The sequence below is a fragment of the Embiotoca jacksoni genome, unplaced genomic scaffold (assembly GCF_022577435.1).
Source record: "Embiotoca jacksoni isolate LCO1_2020_lvr unplaced genomic scaffold, fEmbJac1.0.p SCAF_11, whole genome shotgun sequence".
Taxonomy (NCBI): domain Eukaryota; kingdom Metazoa; phylum Chordata; class Actinopteri; family Embiotocidae; genus Embiotoca; species Embiotoca jacksoni.
In genome coordinates, this window is record NW_027185241.1 from 10,775,979 (window position 1) to 10,791,870 (window position 15,892).

At 40.2% G+C, this 15,892-nt stretch overlaps 3 protein-coding genes across 3 annotated transcripts; 1 reads left to right on the plus strand and 2 right to left on the minus strand.

Annotated features, from left to right (window-relative positions):
- Positions 1 to 941: 941 nt before the first annotated feature.
- Positions 942 to 4,877, minus strand: gpn2 (GPN-loop GTPase 2). Its single transcript, XM_069143133.1, has 6 exons — positions 4,816 to 4,877; positions 4,007 to 4,558; positions 3,697 to 3,853; positions 3,349 to 3,509; positions 1,819 to 1,949; positions 942 to 1,631 (listed from the first exon to the last, which is right to left on the minus strand). The coding sequence occupies exons 2-6, from the start codon at positions 4,424 to 4,426 to the stop codon at positions 1,559 to 1,561; spliced, it is 942 nt and encodes a 313-aa protein (XP_068999234.1). The 5' UTR covers positions 4,427 to 4,558; positions 4,816 to 4,877; the 3' UTR covers positions 942 to 1,558.
- A 257-nt stretch (positions 4,878 to 5,134) lies between these two features.
- Positions 5,135 to 8,000, minus strand: gpatch3 (G patch domain containing 3). Its single transcript, XM_069139843.1, has 7 exons — positions 7,581 to 8,000; positions 6,799 to 7,250; positions 6,463 to 6,637; positions 5,973 to 6,032; positions 5,738 to 5,859; positions 5,511 to 5,638; positions 5,135 to 5,401 (listed from the first exon to the last, which is right to left on the minus strand). Exons 1-7 carry the CDS (start codon positions 7,993 to 7,995, stop codon positions 5,218 to 5,220), a joined length of 1,536 nt encoding a protein of 511 aa, XP_068995944.1. The 5' UTR covers positions 7,996 to 8,000; the 3' UTR covers positions 5,135 to 5,217.
- Positions 8,001 to 12,438: 4,438 nt separating this feature from the next.
- On the plus strand, positions 12,439 to 13,530 carry nr0b2a (nuclear receptor subfamily 0, group B, member 2a). Its single transcript, XM_069139854.1, has 2 exons — positions 12,439 to 13,046; positions 13,206 to 13,530. The coding sequence occupies exons 1-2, from the start codon at positions 12,512 to 12,514 to the stop codon at positions 13,445 to 13,447; spliced, it is 777 nt and encodes a 258-aa protein (XP_068995955.1). The 5' UTR covers positions 12,439 to 12,511; the 3' UTR covers positions 13,448 to 13,530.
- The last annotated feature ends 2,362 nt before the right edge of the window (positions 13,531 to 15,892 follow it).

The following is a 15,892-nucleotide window of genomic DNA, read 5'->3' on the forward strand; positions in this document are numbered from 1 at the left end:
AAGGCAGGAAGTACCAATGAGAAGGCATACTTGATCACATGTACAAACATCGAAACACAATTTAACATTCTGCCTGACACACCCCCCTAATGTACACACACACACACACACACACACACACACAGCTTTGCAGGCTAGAAGCTGTCCACATATAATTTCACAGCCACATCACACCACACGGGGTTAATGTGATTTCCCACATCAGTGCAAGCAAGCAAAGTGGATCACGCTTTATTTTAGTCAGACTACAGCTCTGCACGAGAAGCACATGCACGCACATGAAGCCTCGTGTGTGCGGGTGTGTACTCTGTTTTAATGGCAATGGTGAAATTATAATGGGAGGTTTGAAACTGAGCGGGGCAGACAAGAAAAGAGCACAATAGCAGAGGTGGAAACAGTTAAAGTAAAGAGGGAGAGTTTTTAGTAACATTTAGAAAGAGAAGATCTTCCATCCCAGAGACCAGACACAGGGCCAGTTGTGCAGAAACACAGATTTAATGTGGCTTCCTCTCCCCGCCTGACTTAATTTTTCTGCTTTGGCTGCTGGGAAGAACCGGAGCGGAGTTTTGTGGATGCGGGAGGAGGATTTGCAAGCCCATGTGCCATCTGCTGGACGAACAATACACCCGAAATACAAGGACTTGCTCTTGGCCAAAGTCATTACTACTTCTGATGTGTTGCTGAGCTCTTCTTTGATTAAAACAAATATTCTATGGACATTATTATTTTTTTTAAAAGTAGCCTGTGCTGTGTGGGTTCATTGGATTTTTTTTTTTTCCCCTTATACTTTGTACATTGCACAAAACGGGTTTTTTTCTTTACACAAAGTTCAGCAAACGTTATAAAGAATCCAAGGCTCTCTGCATATTAAGGGGGAAAACACTGTTCTCTTCATCTTTCTTTCAGATATCTCCCTCACTAATATATATATGCACATGCAGGAGGATATACAAATCTTTATTTGATATATTTCACCAAATTTTACAAAAAAGAAAGAAAATACACAAAACACTTTTTAAAGATTCAATTTATGCACTAATAATCTACAATAAGAAAGGAATATATGTCTATATTCACTGCAGTCACTTTATTATTTGATGAACACGACTGTAAACACAGCATCTGCACCCCGGGATGCTGCACATGGACATTTTCCTCAAAAAAAATATTGGGGTCACAAACAGCTACCATACTTAAACAAAAACAAAAATAAGGGACTTTTGATACATTTTAAGAAAATGTGTTAGCGTTGACTGGAAGTTTCCTGTGTTGTCTGTAAAGACTGCAGTACAAAAATACCATTAATCAGACCTCACATTATTTATAACTGAAGAAACGGTCTCCTTGTGCTCCCTCCAGTCTACCCCATTGTGATTTTTATGAGGTGTGGTGCAACCTTGAAGCACCTACGGCACCCAAATTTAGCTGCCGTCTTCCCACTGCTTTTGTAGAGAAGCTAAGAATTCAGGCCAAGTAAGATGGATGTCGCCAAGACTTCCTCTGATGTACTGGTGCTAAAAAGGCAACAACTTTTGTCCTCGTATTTGGGCTTTTCAATTTACAGGTTCATCATTTCCTCCTCCACGTTCTTTCCACTGGTTTCAACGTACCTCTCTTGCACTCCAAGCGTACTGCAGGGTCAAATGTGAAGGAAAAAAGAAATAGCAATTTCAAATATAGATTGTAATATTCAGGTTATTAGAAAGTCATTACAAACACCAGTGTGCAAAGTTCTTCAGCCACCCTGTGTAAATCTTTAAGTTTGACTTGGAACCAGATGAGTCACAGTGAGTCACCACAGTGATTAGGAAAGGATACGAGCTGAACTGGAAATCAGCCCCCACAGCAGCTGACATCATGGCCTGCAAATTCCTCTCCTCCAGGTCTGCAAAGCAGTAGCCATTGGCCTTATCCACTGCCCGTAAGACGTGAATCATGCTGTCTTTGTCCTGGCAACAAGAAAACAGAAGCATTTCATCGAGAGGTTTCCCAGCAAACATTCAGTGAAACTACACGCCAGCTAAATATTTACCAAAAAAAACCTCTCACTGAAACCTTGACGATACACTGTTTGAAGACATTTAAGTATCAATATAAAAGTAGTCAGTAAAGTCGGTAAATTTCCCTTCGTAGTGAGAGCTACTGCATGAAGGGACCTCCCTCGAAAAGATTTTGAAGCCTTCTTGAAAATGAGTTCATGCGGCCTCTTCAAATAGTGTATTGTCAGCCTTTGTATTGTGAGATAAGCAACAGATGCATACTAAGCCATAAAACTTCAAACTCCATCTACCTCCAACACTTTAAGAGTTTAGCATTTTGTCTTTTTAAGGGTGTTGGCCGTTTTTGCTTTCTAAATTGGCGGGGTAATAAGTAACATAGGTAACCAAGGTAACTGGTGGTTGCTTTGAGAGTGTGAAGGAAACACAGACATGCATACAGGCTGCAATTTCACCATGTTGGATACAAGAGTGCCAACCTCCTGCTTTTTGTATTGAATACTCATCCCATATGCAGCGAAGGCACATGGTCTGGCCTCCTGTCTCTGGACACATACAGGATCAAATCATTCTCCATAAAGAAGTAATGAATACAGTGTGCAGACAGTCCGCTCCCCTTTAACAATCCAATCCATCTGCAGGAAATTGATCCACTCTTCAATTTCAAGTTCTAGAAGTGATTTATCATTAACCTGCTTAAACGATGAGATGATATATACGATGAGCGACTTTGACAAATCCTTCGACAGGCCCGAGATGAATTCATGTTGGACGTTCAGGCCATTTCTACTATTCTTCTACAACTGGTATGGATGCTCTGTGGGAGCTTAACCCTTTTGTGACCCATCTAGAAAAATGTAATGAAGGAACTCTTTCCATGCACACATCTCTCAACAGCCTTAGATTACGGTGCAAAAAATAGATATGAAAGAAGCTACAGATACAATAAAAAATAATAATAATAATAATAATACAAATAATTGAATACTTAATGCTATTAATTTAAAATACATTCTTCATAAGAACAGTCAGTTAATTTGAGTTACAAAGAAAGTGAGCCACCAAAAGAATATCCCTGCAGCACACAATTCACTTCCTTTGCTCTCCATCGGGAGATATTGTTAAAAATGAATCTAATCCATCTGGAAAACAGCACAAATCAATCTAATGAACCTTTATTTACAAAGTTTATTTGTTCAATTTACTGAGGCATGCTGTGATTCACTTGATGTGCAGCAATATTAGTTCTTAATAGTTCAAATATACCTCCAAAAGTATCAAATATATTGAGTCAGTGAGGTTTATTCTTTGCTTTGTGTGACAAGAAATATTTGAAATACAGCAGTGATACCTGCACATTGAGAGGCACGAAGGAGACGAGGCTGTAATCTTGTATGACCTCTGCCAACTTTTCATTTAGACGGTGGAATTTTTTAAAGAAGGGGTCTGCCGCCAAGTGATCGAGAAGATAGGTCAGGTCCATGACCTCCGTGTAGAAGTCAAGGTTAAAGGCTGTAAAGTAAGAGACAGACAGGAAAACTGTCAACATGGTAGATAAAATGAAGTAGAAAATGCAATACTTTGTTTTGTTTTTAAATGACAGGTGTATGTAGGAGAACTATAATTAAGAATCCTCTCTTGTAATTTTTTTTTATTTTTGTGTGTGCGTTTGACATAAAGCCAAAAGCCCCCAACTTACCCAGTTTGCCATACTGCTCAATCAAGTCCATCTTGGAGAGGACGTTGACATGGGGAAGCTCCACATGCAGCATGGTGGACAGAGAGGTGCACAGCACGGAGATGAACTTGGCTGGGTCAGCGCAGTAATGAGAGTCCACAAGGTGCACTGCTGTCAGCTAAGCAAAACAGAGGGAGAAAGACAATCATAACAATTGAATGCGGTCTAAAGATGAAATGTCTTTAACACGATGACTGTGCGGGTGAAGTATCAGTTTAAAGCTCGGGGGACATAAATTCATTCCCATCGTCTGAATGCCGAAGAAGCTCACCCTGAAGTTCCACTTGGCCAGCTGTGAGAATATATTCTTTACTGAACTCTGGTGGGTGTAGAGCTCCACCTGCCCAGGGCAGTCAAACAAGAAGTAGCAGTCACCGTGCTGCTTCAGCTTGTTCTCTAACCAGTCCAGATTTGCTTCCACATAATCCATACAGTAAAGAAGCCCGCCATTAGGCCCGAGCGTCAGGCCGTCCATGACGTCGTCCAGAGTGACCAGCTCTGAGATATCTACTGCACAGGGGTACGGTAGTCCTTCGTTGGCGGGGTCCATATTCACCACAACCACCTTGCGTCCCAGGTGAGTCAGGAACTCCTGCATTCCTTGGCAGTAAGTGGTTTTACCTGAGCCAGGGGGCCCGATAACCACCTGACCGAAGCGCAGAGAGGGCTGGACTCCTGTCTGGTTGGACATGGTTTCAGTGCTCAATGAAAGGGGGGAAGGGGGGGGGAGAGGCTGCAGAGATTCACATCAAATGGACCAGGATGTCAGATGGGCCACATGAGATGTCCTGTGCGGGGCATCAACATGCATCTGGGGTGTTACCTGGCAGAGTCAAAGCGTCTCATATTAGTAGAACAAAGGCTCGAGTTCAGCTCTCTTGATATGAACTCATTTGCTATAAATACATTTTGGCGTCATCAATACAAGCAAGACAAGTTGATGACTTAAACTTCCTAAATGTTGCTCATTAAACGTTTGCGTGTGACGTGAAAAAGAAACCTTCCAAAACCAAGGTACAACTTCTGTACTACTAGTGTGGACTGGTATTACAAATGTCATAAATACTGATGGATAATTACCGTCTGCCGCCGTTATGTTTGCATGCGTACTGTAGTTACTAAAAGGCTAAAGCTAATCCAAACTACATCCGGGTTACGTGACCAATCTGTCAAAATAAAAGCCGCACCTGAAAACGAGTACAAGACGACGTCCTCCTTGATAACACCGTATGTATTATTACAGCCGCGCTCATACACGAAATTATTACATCACTACTACATTCGTGCGTTGCATACAAATGTGCGGGATTAATATAGGAAGAAAAAAAATATTTTGTGTATAACGTAAGTGAGTAAAAAGCACAAAGGCAAAAATATTCACAAATGGATTTCATGGTTTGAAAAATATTTTAATATAAAAACAAGTCAACGAGCAAATAAAACACTACAGGGTATTTTATATCTCTAAAAATTAAACTAATGTCATCTTCGTGGTCCAATGCTGCCACCTGGTAGCCACCCTCTGTACTTCATACTGGTGCTTGGTTGGCGTCTCAGTAAGGTGTCGCCTCCGTCTGTGTCTTTGGGCTCATCATACACTGTAGTTATATGAAAATCTGTCCTGGCCTTTTTTACACGATGTAAGAGCAATTTCTCTCCATGATACCTGCAGAAAAGAAAAGAAATTGCATTGATGTCAACTCATTCTCATACCAAGACATACAATTATATCTGACTTTTATTGTTGTGTTGATTGTTTTTGTGTTCACACTTACCCAAAGCCTCTTTTGCATTTGGGATGTTGGCCCTCATTCTCCAGGGCTTCAGGAATCCCAATCTGACTGCTTCCCAGGCTTTGACCATCCTTCCAGCCCTGCTTCTCCATCACACGACGGCCAACACCCTAAATCCAGGAAAAAAATGTGAAGACAATTTATTTCATGTATATGAAAGAACAGTGTGAAAGATTAAATAAATCCATCCGATATCGCAACCTCCTCACCTTAGTGAACCTCTCAAAGCTGCCGATTGCCTGATTGTGCCCTGATCCATCTTCCAAACCCTCCCTCAGCCTATTTTCATACCGCATTCTGACATAGTCACGAGCATCCATGTCACCTCCGTCTGTGAGAGGAAGGACTGGATTAAAGAAAATCTGACTCTGCTGGCATTATGCACACAGTTTGGTTCATTTATTATGTCAAGATAATTAGAGATGTAAAATGGTTCCAGGATACCTTTATCATAGTAAACACTCATGTCCACATCCCAGTCGTCTGCCGTTTGTTCATCAAAATCTAAAGAAAGGACAGAAATAAATACAGAAATGTAATCAATATTTCATTTCAGAAATACGCTTCATTTAAAGTATTAGTAACAGAAAAACAACAACTCATCTGAATTTAATACAAAATATTTAATTATACATTTTTTTGAAAGCGGTCATGAAAGACTGGGAAATATATCAACAATTGTCTTTTAATGTCTGTCATTATAATTGTAGGGTGGAATTTTGAGGTCTAATTTAACAATATGAAAACATATTTAGTCAAATCTGAACCACCAAAATGATTTCTAACACACTAAAAAACACCAGCAAAACAAAACCGCTTCAGTCTGACTTCCCAGAACTGTGCGGGCTATTGTTATTATAAGATTGTTATGAACACATAATATGATACTACTAAATATGTGGAAAACTATATGATTGGTGTTTTGTTTGCCTACCTCCTTCCTCCGCCTGCCAGTACTGAGCGTCGGTGTAGAACACCAGGCCTGAGCCCCCTTTCTCCCACTTTAACTCAATCTCTTCTTCATACAGTCTCTCTTTGCTTCGCTCCTGGCTCGTTACATCGTCGTGCAGAGCTTCATGGCGCTCCCACTCCTCACAGCAGTCATCATCCTACAAAAAAAAACAAAAAAACACATAAATATTTGGCAAACCACATAGAGAAGGGATGACAATGATGACAATTCAGCCAGAGATACATCACAGCCTACACAAACAACGACACATTTATCTGACATACTGGCAGGCATTGATGGATATGAACCTAAACCCACATCATCTGCATTTGACTGTGCATCCTCCTCCTCCTCCTCCTCTTCATCGGCCTGTGTTGTTTCCGTGTCATCAGCGAGCCGTCTTGACCCTGAGGACGGAGCACCCAAAGTGCCCGGTCCTAATATTTCATGTCCTGCAGCTGTTAACACTGTCTCTTCTGTGGCCGGCAGTGTGCGAGTGTTGCGGTACCGGAAAGGCACGTTCCCATAGCGACGGTTAGAGCTGGTTTTGGGGAAAGTGAGGTCCAACTTCCGAATGAGGCGCGGAGGCAGGCGGCAGGATTGGATAAGCTGGAGGAACACTTTCCCCGGTGTGCCCACGTTGCCGTTTTCCATCAGAGCGGGTGGATTCAGCTCCGATAAGCTTTTGAGGTCAGCCTCAGTAAAAAGCTCTGTTAATGAAACACGGTGCCGCTGCTCGTTCTTTGTTTTGTAAGGGAATGCCCCACCATCTGGAAGATTAAACAACAAGGGTAGATGTAAAAAAAAAAAATAGTGACAACACATCATGTCACAATTGAACAAAAGACAACACATAATCAACAGTAACACGTGTCTACACCTCCCATAGCTGCAACTTATAATGCAGGCTTTATGTTACAGCTGCAACTTTTGTAATCATGCTCCTTTTCTAAGTCGTGACGTTGCTCCGTGCTGAGCCATTAAAAACAGGCTTAAGAAGAAGTAAATAAGTGATATAATAAACAACGTAGTATTCCCCTCGACCTGTAAACTAACTATATCTTCAATTGACCCTTGAATCCACATACTGTGTCTCTAACCTTTGTCGTGACAGACTTTTATCCTTTTAATAACACAGCGTCTGGACAGCCAGTTCCCCTTCGAGTCGATCCAGTGGTTCCCCGCATACAACCTGATGAACCTGTCGGCTTCTTTAGCACGAACCGAGACGACACAACAGCACGACTTCACCGCCTCCTTCGACACAGCGTCGGGTTTTGTCAGCTCGTCGGTTTCAGAGGATTTCGAGCTGCCCTCCTCGCCGTCTCCGCACGCAGCGGTCTCGGGGTCCTCGGACCCCCTGAGGACCTCCGGTCGGTGGCGGTAGTGAAAACACAGAAAACCGCAACTTTCTATGAACTGACTGAAATAATTTCTCAGGTTGGCTGAGCGAAAGGCTACAGGGATGTTGCTAATTGCAAAATAGACCGGACTTTCAGCTTCGAGGTCCGCCATGATTGTTTTTCATTTGGAGCAGCATACGTCATCGGAACGACGGTTCAAAAATTACGTCATATCCGCTTACGGAAATGTTACAAAAGCTACGATTTTCCTTTGCTCTCTACATATAAAATATACTATATATAAAGTGTAATGTATAAACACGGCACATATTTTATGTATAATAGGTTCTTTCTAATGTGCTTACAAGTTTAAAAGGAGGAATAATAGGTAGCTAGTCAAAAATACAGATTGACAAAGGCAAGAATGATCTAAAAAATAAGTGGAAAAAACACGTTCACAAGTACCAAAGTTAGTCTAGATTTTAAGATACTAACTGTCTCCCTTTGTTTCTTTCTTTTTCTCTGTTCTTAATTTTGTAAAGGTATAGAATAATATATTACCATCATGTTCAAAAATCTAAAGGTGCATTGTTGTTTTCACAGTTTTACAAATAAATTATTGCAGTCCAAAGTTCAAATCCCCTGATATCCTTGACATCCTATGATTAGGAATTTAGAGTTTCATTGACAGAGGCTATTTTCATTGACAGCAGCAGGCTCAACAGGCCACATCTGTGGTATCAGACTCACAACATAAAGTATAAATGACCCACTCATGAGAACATTGATAGTGGTCAATTCTACTTTCTTGACAACAGTAAAAAATGATGAAAGGTGAAACAAAACTGTGAGACTCAAATTACAGCCAGACATAGGCCTATGTTTCTAGGTCAGTTTTCATCTTTACATATCTGTTTTTGATTTAAGAAGAAAGATAGCATGACTAGTATGAGCCAGTGCTCATACTAGTCATGCTATCTTTCTTCTAAAAACTTCGCTGGATGAGTCAAAAAACAAACGTTAGGTCTTTTAAGAAAACCTTTTGAATCTTACACGTTACTGTGTGTTTTTAATCCTCTTTCAGAGGCAGCCATATGCTCAGTCAGAGTTCATTAACCTAGAGGCCAACTTTTCCTTTGGCCTTCACCTCAGCTTTTATCATTGTATTTCGATAGTAATAGGCAGTAAAACTAGGCTAGGGTGTCTGGACCCTGACATCACTTTACACATCATATTACACCTTTAAAGTACATTACTCATAGCCATGCTGGTTTTTGAAAGCACATACTAAACCTTAAAAGGGTGCTCTTATAATACTGAAACAATACACATTTCACCAAGTCTCACAAATGGACAGTCTGTCTGTGCTGTAAAATTAAAAAGTACAATAAACTAATTGCTAGCTTGGAAGAGTACACAACAAAGAAATCCATATAATTAGAGGAGAGAAAGTACAAACCAAGTATTCTGATGGATACTCAAAATTGGAATGGCAGATTTATTTTTGATGCATTTAACTTTGCTAACTAAAAACAAATAACATACACATAGCACTGTGGTTGGTGGCTGGATGTGGCTTGAATTAATTTGTGACATCTTTTGTTCTGTTAGTAAACCAATGTTCTTTGTGGAAACGGGAAAATAATTCTAAGAATTTGAATGCCAGTACAATGAAATTACTTTTTTTTCCCCGAGCATTCAAATGAGCCCACTCTGTAAAAGTGATCTTTGGGTCAATGACCTTGTTAAAACGGAGCCGGGCAAATGAACCTCTGCTGTATTAGCATTGGGTCAGGGTCAAGTGTCATGTTCCAGAAATGATGTTCATCATGCACACACAGGTGATGCCACCAAATAAACCAGGGATTGTACAGCAAGTCAACATTTGGGGGAAGTTTTCCAAGGAAAGAGTTTCAGTGTGTGGAGTGATTTGTTAACCGAGTTCTCTTCAAATCATCTCGTGATACAATGTTCTATGAAATGGTTGTTGCAGGTTTAAAACTAATAATGCAATCACAGTTAAGTGTCTTAATACACTGTTGAAGTTTGTGTATTATTTTAAACATCATGATAGTAAAAAATGATTCATTCTTCAGGTGCCAGCCATTACATCATGATTCATCAGACGTGGACTGTTTCACTTCCTTGATCTCAGAATAAAGCAATTGATCCACCTATAGAATGAAGGACATTTTATTTTTACTGTCCCGGTGGAGATAAATGACTGTCCTCCGTGTCCGTCTCTGCCTGCTCCTAACCTCTATAAACATACACCTTATCACAAGCATTTACAACTGTCAGCATGCTTCATGAAGCCTGAGGACTGCTTAGTGCATTATAGGTCACTCTACTGAAAGGCTTGACGATAACATCGATTTATTATGTTTTGAAACTGTGGTCAGTTATGATTTAGCCTCTCTGAGTATGGACATTACGTCTCACATGAATAATCACAGTGTATCATAATGAAATCTCCCCAGGAAAAAAAATGAGGCAATGAAACATATTCTGGAGTATTCAAAGAATGAGTAAAGAGAGCGATGAGGTAAAACAAACATTCGGTGACTGGTGCTGCCAGTTGTGTCTGGGACGTAATCTCTCTATTGGAGTCATTCAGTTTATGGCTCTGACCTTGACTCCATCGTTCTGTGGTTCACATCTTCTTCTAGATCTTTCAGCCTGTGACGGTTTCAAGCTTGTTAGGCTTTTTCACAAGTGTCCCACCAAAAAATATAGAGCAAAATATTTTACATATTGTGTCATCTGGGACTATATAATGTGGTAAATATTTTACTATTTAAGGTTCATGGTGCAAAATGTCCAGACTAAAGGAGCTCATAATTTTGCTGTTTGTTTATTTGCGACCGTAATAAAGTAATTTGCTTATCAGTCTCAATCCTCGGTGCCAGGCACGGGGGAAGATAATAAATTAGGATAAACGTATTTAAATGACAAGGGGAACATTGTACCACCTGTAACAGACACCATAATCTGTGATTTCTTGATTATGTTGGACAACTTGTTGTTTCAGAACAAAAAACTGGCAAACTCAGTTCTATCCTAAAAGTAATGTATAAAGGGGTTAAATAGCTAAAACTAATAGATAAAGTGTTGAAAAGCAAATGAATAAATAGCTCTGACCAACAACGTCTATTTTGATATGATTATTAGCGGTAAATAATATTCTATTTAATGAGTTCAATTGGCCACATTGAAACACGAGAGGTGGTGTTTAGAAAGGGTTTTGTGTTTACATCCGACAAGCCTGTTGGGGTGCGTCAGATGAAAATGTTTGGGAACCACTCCTATGCAGACATCTTATCCCTGAGAATGAGAGAGGTTTGTTAAGGCTTTGATGTTTTTTAATTGTTTGGGATAATGTCAGTTTCCACCATGTCATCAGGGAATGTCTGTCCAGTAAAGGATGCTGATGGTGTTCCTTCCATCGTCCGCCTCATGTCCTCCCATTCTTGTGAACTCAATACCTCAGGAACGCTTCGATGGAATTTCTTCAAATTTGGAACAAGTTCTCACTTGACTCAAGGATGAACTGCTTACATGTTGGTGGTCAGAGGTGACCCCGGTGCTATAACTCAGAAACAGTGTTCGCCTATATTGTGCTGTGTAAGTTTTCTGTTTATTGCGGTGTAAGACAGTTACATTACGTTAATAAAAACACAGGAGCAATATTAATGAAAATGTAAGTTCAATATGTAATGTAAAACCTTCTACTGATGAAATCTATTTCTTACTAGCATTCAGCTTTATATACAACAACATTCAGTTTGACAAAAAATACCTTCTACTACGGTAAAAATGTTGTGTCAATGAAGAAATCAAACAAGACTGAAACGTAAATGAAAGGAACATTTCCAGGGTACACAGCCATACTGACAAGCACTGTGACTTTTACATTTTTAGGACAAAGACAATAACTTTGTTTTGGCCCTTGAATTAAATGTTTTGTGTGAGTTATGATCTTTTGCAGGTAGGCCTAAATTACGGTGTTATGCTGTATTATATAAACTATTTTGACAAATGCATCAATTGAACTTTGAGAATGTTTCAAGATGTGGGCAAAAGCACTTGAGAAAACCAATTTTATACTTCTTTTTTTTCACAATATCAAACAGTTTTTTAAACCAATTTCTACCAAATTAGGCCTCAAAAATCCAGTTGTGTAATTAGATCAGATACATTTAAAAAAAAAAAAGAGAAAAAAAGCCTACACTTCTTGAGTACTTAACTTGTAGGTCAACGCCCTCTTTCTGCTTTGGCCTCTTTCCAGCTCTACAGGTGTGATCTGCCAGTTTGCGGGGACACTGTGTGAGGCTGATTACCTCTGCAGTCCTTGGTAGCTTGGTACTGCTTGGGTTAATGACACCGGCTCCAAGATAAGGCCCAACCCTCTTGATACTCAGGCTTACTCCAGCAGCTCCCTTTCATTGAGAAAAGCTTATCTGTTTCCCGGGGTTATTCCAGCAGTCACCTGGCAGAGTACACGGTTGTTTTTCATATAGAGCGTATTGACAAGTCAAGGTCCACTCAACAGGGAGGGTTGGCCTTATAAATACCGGGACACTGGAAGTAGCCGCAGCAATGCTCACAAGCTCATAAAGAGCCCATCCTGTGAGAGGACGCATACACTTAACTAAAGACTGCATAACTCCATCTCTGAGTCAAGTAAAATGGATAACAGATGTCATTGTTCGACCAACAGCGATAGGCTGTCAAATCCTATCCTCTACAACATCCTGAGCCAAATGGACTGCAGCAAACCAAGCCAAGACAACTTCAACTACATGTCAGTACCTCACAGATGCAACTGTGAGGTGCGACGGACGGTGTGCTTGAAAAGGCCTTCTGAGATTTGCAAAGAGGCTTCAGCAGTTCTGGTTAAAACCCTCCATTTCATGAAGAATTTACCTGCTTTTAACCAGCTGCCGCAGAACGACCAGTTCGCACTTCTCAAAAACTGCTGGGCACCACTCTTCATTTTGGGTCTGGCACAGGAGCGTGTGGACTTTGACGTGACGGACATCCCTGCTGACAGCATGCTGAAAAAGATACTCCTGAACCGTCAGGAGAGGACTGAGACTGAGTGGGAGCAGCCCACCATGGCCGGTGTCAGCAAACTCAAGTCTTGCCTCAGAAAGTTTTGGAGTTTGGATTTGAGCCCAAAGGAGTACGCATACCTCAAAGGGACCACAATATTTAATCCAGGTATGTACCACTTGGATTTTAGAATTAAAAATACTTCCAAATTGATATCTTGCTTCTAAACTTACTGTAAAATTATCAATTAGTGCTGAAATAATGCTTTGTAAAAAAATGGCATTATGCATCCATATAACTCTACCTTCCTATTTTTACCATCAACAGATGTACCAGAATTAAAGGCAGCCCTCTTTGTTGAAGGCTTGCAACAGGAAGCTCAGCACGCCCTGAGCGAGGTGGTCCAGCTCCTCCACCCGGGGCACCAGGAACGCTTTGCTCGAATCCTCCTCACAGCCTCAATGCTGCAGAGCATCACACCCAGCCTCATCACTGAACTCTTCTTCAGGCCTGTGATCGGCCAGGCTAATCTGCTGGAGCTGCTGGTTGACATGCTCTTCTGCTGGTAGAAGAGGTGGACTTCATTAAAAAAAAATCTGTCCTGGAGAAAGTTGAATCCTTTTTTTTTTTTTTTGCAGTGATGATGCATTGTCTCCCCCCCCCCCCCCCCCCCCCCCATTAAAAAAAAAAAAAAAAAAAAAAAAAAAAAGGAATACCAACAGTGGGCTGCTTTAGGGGGTCACTTTAGCTGAGTCATAAAAGATTTCATCCACTGAAGTGGAAAGATTTGACTTTCTTGATTTGACTGTCTTGATCTCATGTTGAGGATCTTTTCTGTTTGTTTCATTGTTGTAAATATGTTTTGTCTGTATTTACAGAACATTTCTAATAAATATATTTTTGTACATGAAACGTAAAATGAAGTTCTGTCTCTGTCTTTTAAAAAGACTAACAGCAAACCAAATCTGACCCCTGGCAAATAAGTTATTAAACCTACTACCACCAGAGAAATTACTCTGTATGTCACCGAATAAAGTTTTAAAATCTGGTGTTTGGTGAGACATTCCCGTGCTGCTAGTTCAATGCAAACTGGACATGCTCTACAGGTACAGCCTGCACACTAGAAACTTCTGAAGGGTCGAGCTGTCTAACTTCGGGTTTCACCCTATGCTAACTTTAATTGTAATGAAATAGCTTATTTGTGCGTCTCTTCTAGAACTTTTCAAATGTTATTGGACCGATTGGAACAAATTCTGTAAATGAAATGAGTGATTTGGTGGGTGTTGTGACTCCTATTGTTTTAGTAATCCACCATTTATTAACAATTTATAAAAAAAAAAAAAAAAAAAAAAAAAAAAAAATTTAATGTTGTAATTACTATCATTAGCAGTAGGGAGAAACAAAAGTTCCACACTGCAGGTTTAAACAAATTCTTAGAATAATTATAATTACTGATGGCATGACAGTCAACATCTTCTCCAACTTTAAGACAATAATGAAATTTAAAGTGAACACTGGGCTTCAGACCATTAAGCAGCCAGTCTGTCATATATAATACTGTATAATATTTATTAATTTATCATTCAATACTGACATGGCCAAAATGGCAGTCAAACATTACAAAAACATCTACACCGCTGCAACACTTATCACTGAACTGTCAATATTATTCAGGATGAAAACTTCACAGTCATATAAAAATCATAACACTTCACGTCGAGATGGAGTGATAAATATGGTTAAGAAAGTAAACCTTCTTTCATGTAGCCTATTATCACCACATATTTTGACATATTACAGAGTGCAGTGTTTTTCTTTGGTAGTACTTTGTCGCCCTCTCATGGAAAATAGTGGAAGTCACTGGACAGGCAGACAGTTAAAAGAAAGGTGAGTCCTGGGGTCTTTGGGCTGTTTCACAAAAGCAGGATTAAGAAATTCAGGGTATCAGAGTAAAGCCAGGCTTGATCTCGTCCAGTAAATGCATCATGGCTTAATCTGTTTCATAATTGCCCAAATTATAGCCCGATGCAGATCATTTGTGGCCTGAGGGATGGTCAGGACATAGACTCTGTGTTGTGCTGTGGTGAATTTTGGGAACACTCACGGAGGTAGTCATTGAGGAAATTCATCATCGATGGGGCACGCCACTATAAAGGCAGAAACTCACACGTTTCCATATCAGAAATTGGTTTCTGATTGAAGTGACTGCTGATTGAAAGAGCCAAGGATTAATCAAGCTTGCAGTTAGCCCGGTCTGGAGCAGGCTGGCTGCACAGAACAAATCTCCATGGTAACTCATGTGCTGCTCCTTTAATGAAACCCAACTATGGCGTAATTCCGCCAGGACAGCTGTAAAATCCCAGTTTAATCCCTTGTCCGGGTTGTGTAAAGCAGCCCTCTGCCATTTCTGTTACATACAAACATTTTAAGATCAAAGCATACACAAGTCAATTTGAACATTTTTCAATACATTAAAGTAAGTCTAAGAAACATGTGTGGTCAATCAAGTGAGCTGTAAAACTCTGAGCTTGTTGTTGAACTGCAGGCTATATTTTATATGGAACAAGCCCTCTTGATTCTTCCTACCCCATGGTATGTTAGTTGTGAAATGGTGAGGCTTTACATGACACCTCATACAGGTAAAACAGGAATATGCCGGTGGGGGCAGAGAGCCAGAGGAAACGGGGTTACACAGGGCTACACAGGGCAACTGCAACACACCACAAACAGAAAAGCAGGCCCAAAGAGCTTGATATATGGCACAAAAGAATACAAATCACTAATTTGCTGTTTGTTTTAGGCTTTGTTGAGTAATTTTTTCACAAGTGAATAATCCCAAGTAGCGAGTTTTGTTTTATAAAAATCGATGCAAATCAAATTGTTTCAAGAATATTTGAGAATCATTTACTTGATACAAGTGCAACTATGTCTTATTTTGTCCTGTTGCAGGGCACTGATACTAAACTTTAAAGTCACAGAGGGCCACAAAACAAAAACAATACAATTTTTGAACT

What these genes read in the sequence shown, in the direction of transcription:
- gpn2 (XM_069143133.1), bottom strand. Translation starts at nt 4,426, where the DNA reads ATGTCCAACCAGACAGGAGTCCAGCCCTCTCTGCGCTTCGGTCAGGTG. An exon ending in TGAGCAGTATGGCAAACTGG is followed by an intron (nt 3,510 to 3,696) that starts GTAAGTTGGGGG and finishes CTTACTTTACAG; the next exon opens with CCTTTAACCTTGACTTCTAC. An exon ending in TCGTGCCTCTCAATGTGCAG is followed by an intron (nt 1,950 to 3,348) that starts GTATCACTGCTG and finishes TCTTGTTGCCAG; the next exon opens with GACAAAGACAGCATGATTCA.
- gpatch3 (XM_069139843.1), bottom strand. Translation starts at nt 7,995, where the DNA reads ATGGCGGACCTCGAAGCTGAAAGTCCGGTCTATTTTGCAATTAGCAAC. An exon ending in AAAAGTCTGTCACGACAAAG is followed by an intron (nt 7,251 to 7,580) that starts GTTAGAGACACA and finishes TTAATCTTCCAG; the next exon opens with ATGGTGGGGCATTCCCTTAC. An exon ending in AAATGCAAAAGAGGCTTTGG is followed by an intron (nt 5,402 to 5,510) that starts GTAAGTGTGAAC and finishes TCTTTTCTGCAG; the next exon opens with GTATCATGGAGAGAAATTGC.
- nr0b2a (XM_069139854.1), top strand. Translation starts at nt 12,512, where the DNA reads ATGGATAACAGATGTCATTGTTCGACCAACAGCGATAGGCTGTCAAAT. An exon ending in GACCACAATATTTAATCCAG is followed by an intron (nt 13,047 to 13,205) that starts GTATGTACCACT and finishes TACCATCAACAG; the next exon opens with ATGTACCAGAATTAAAGGCA.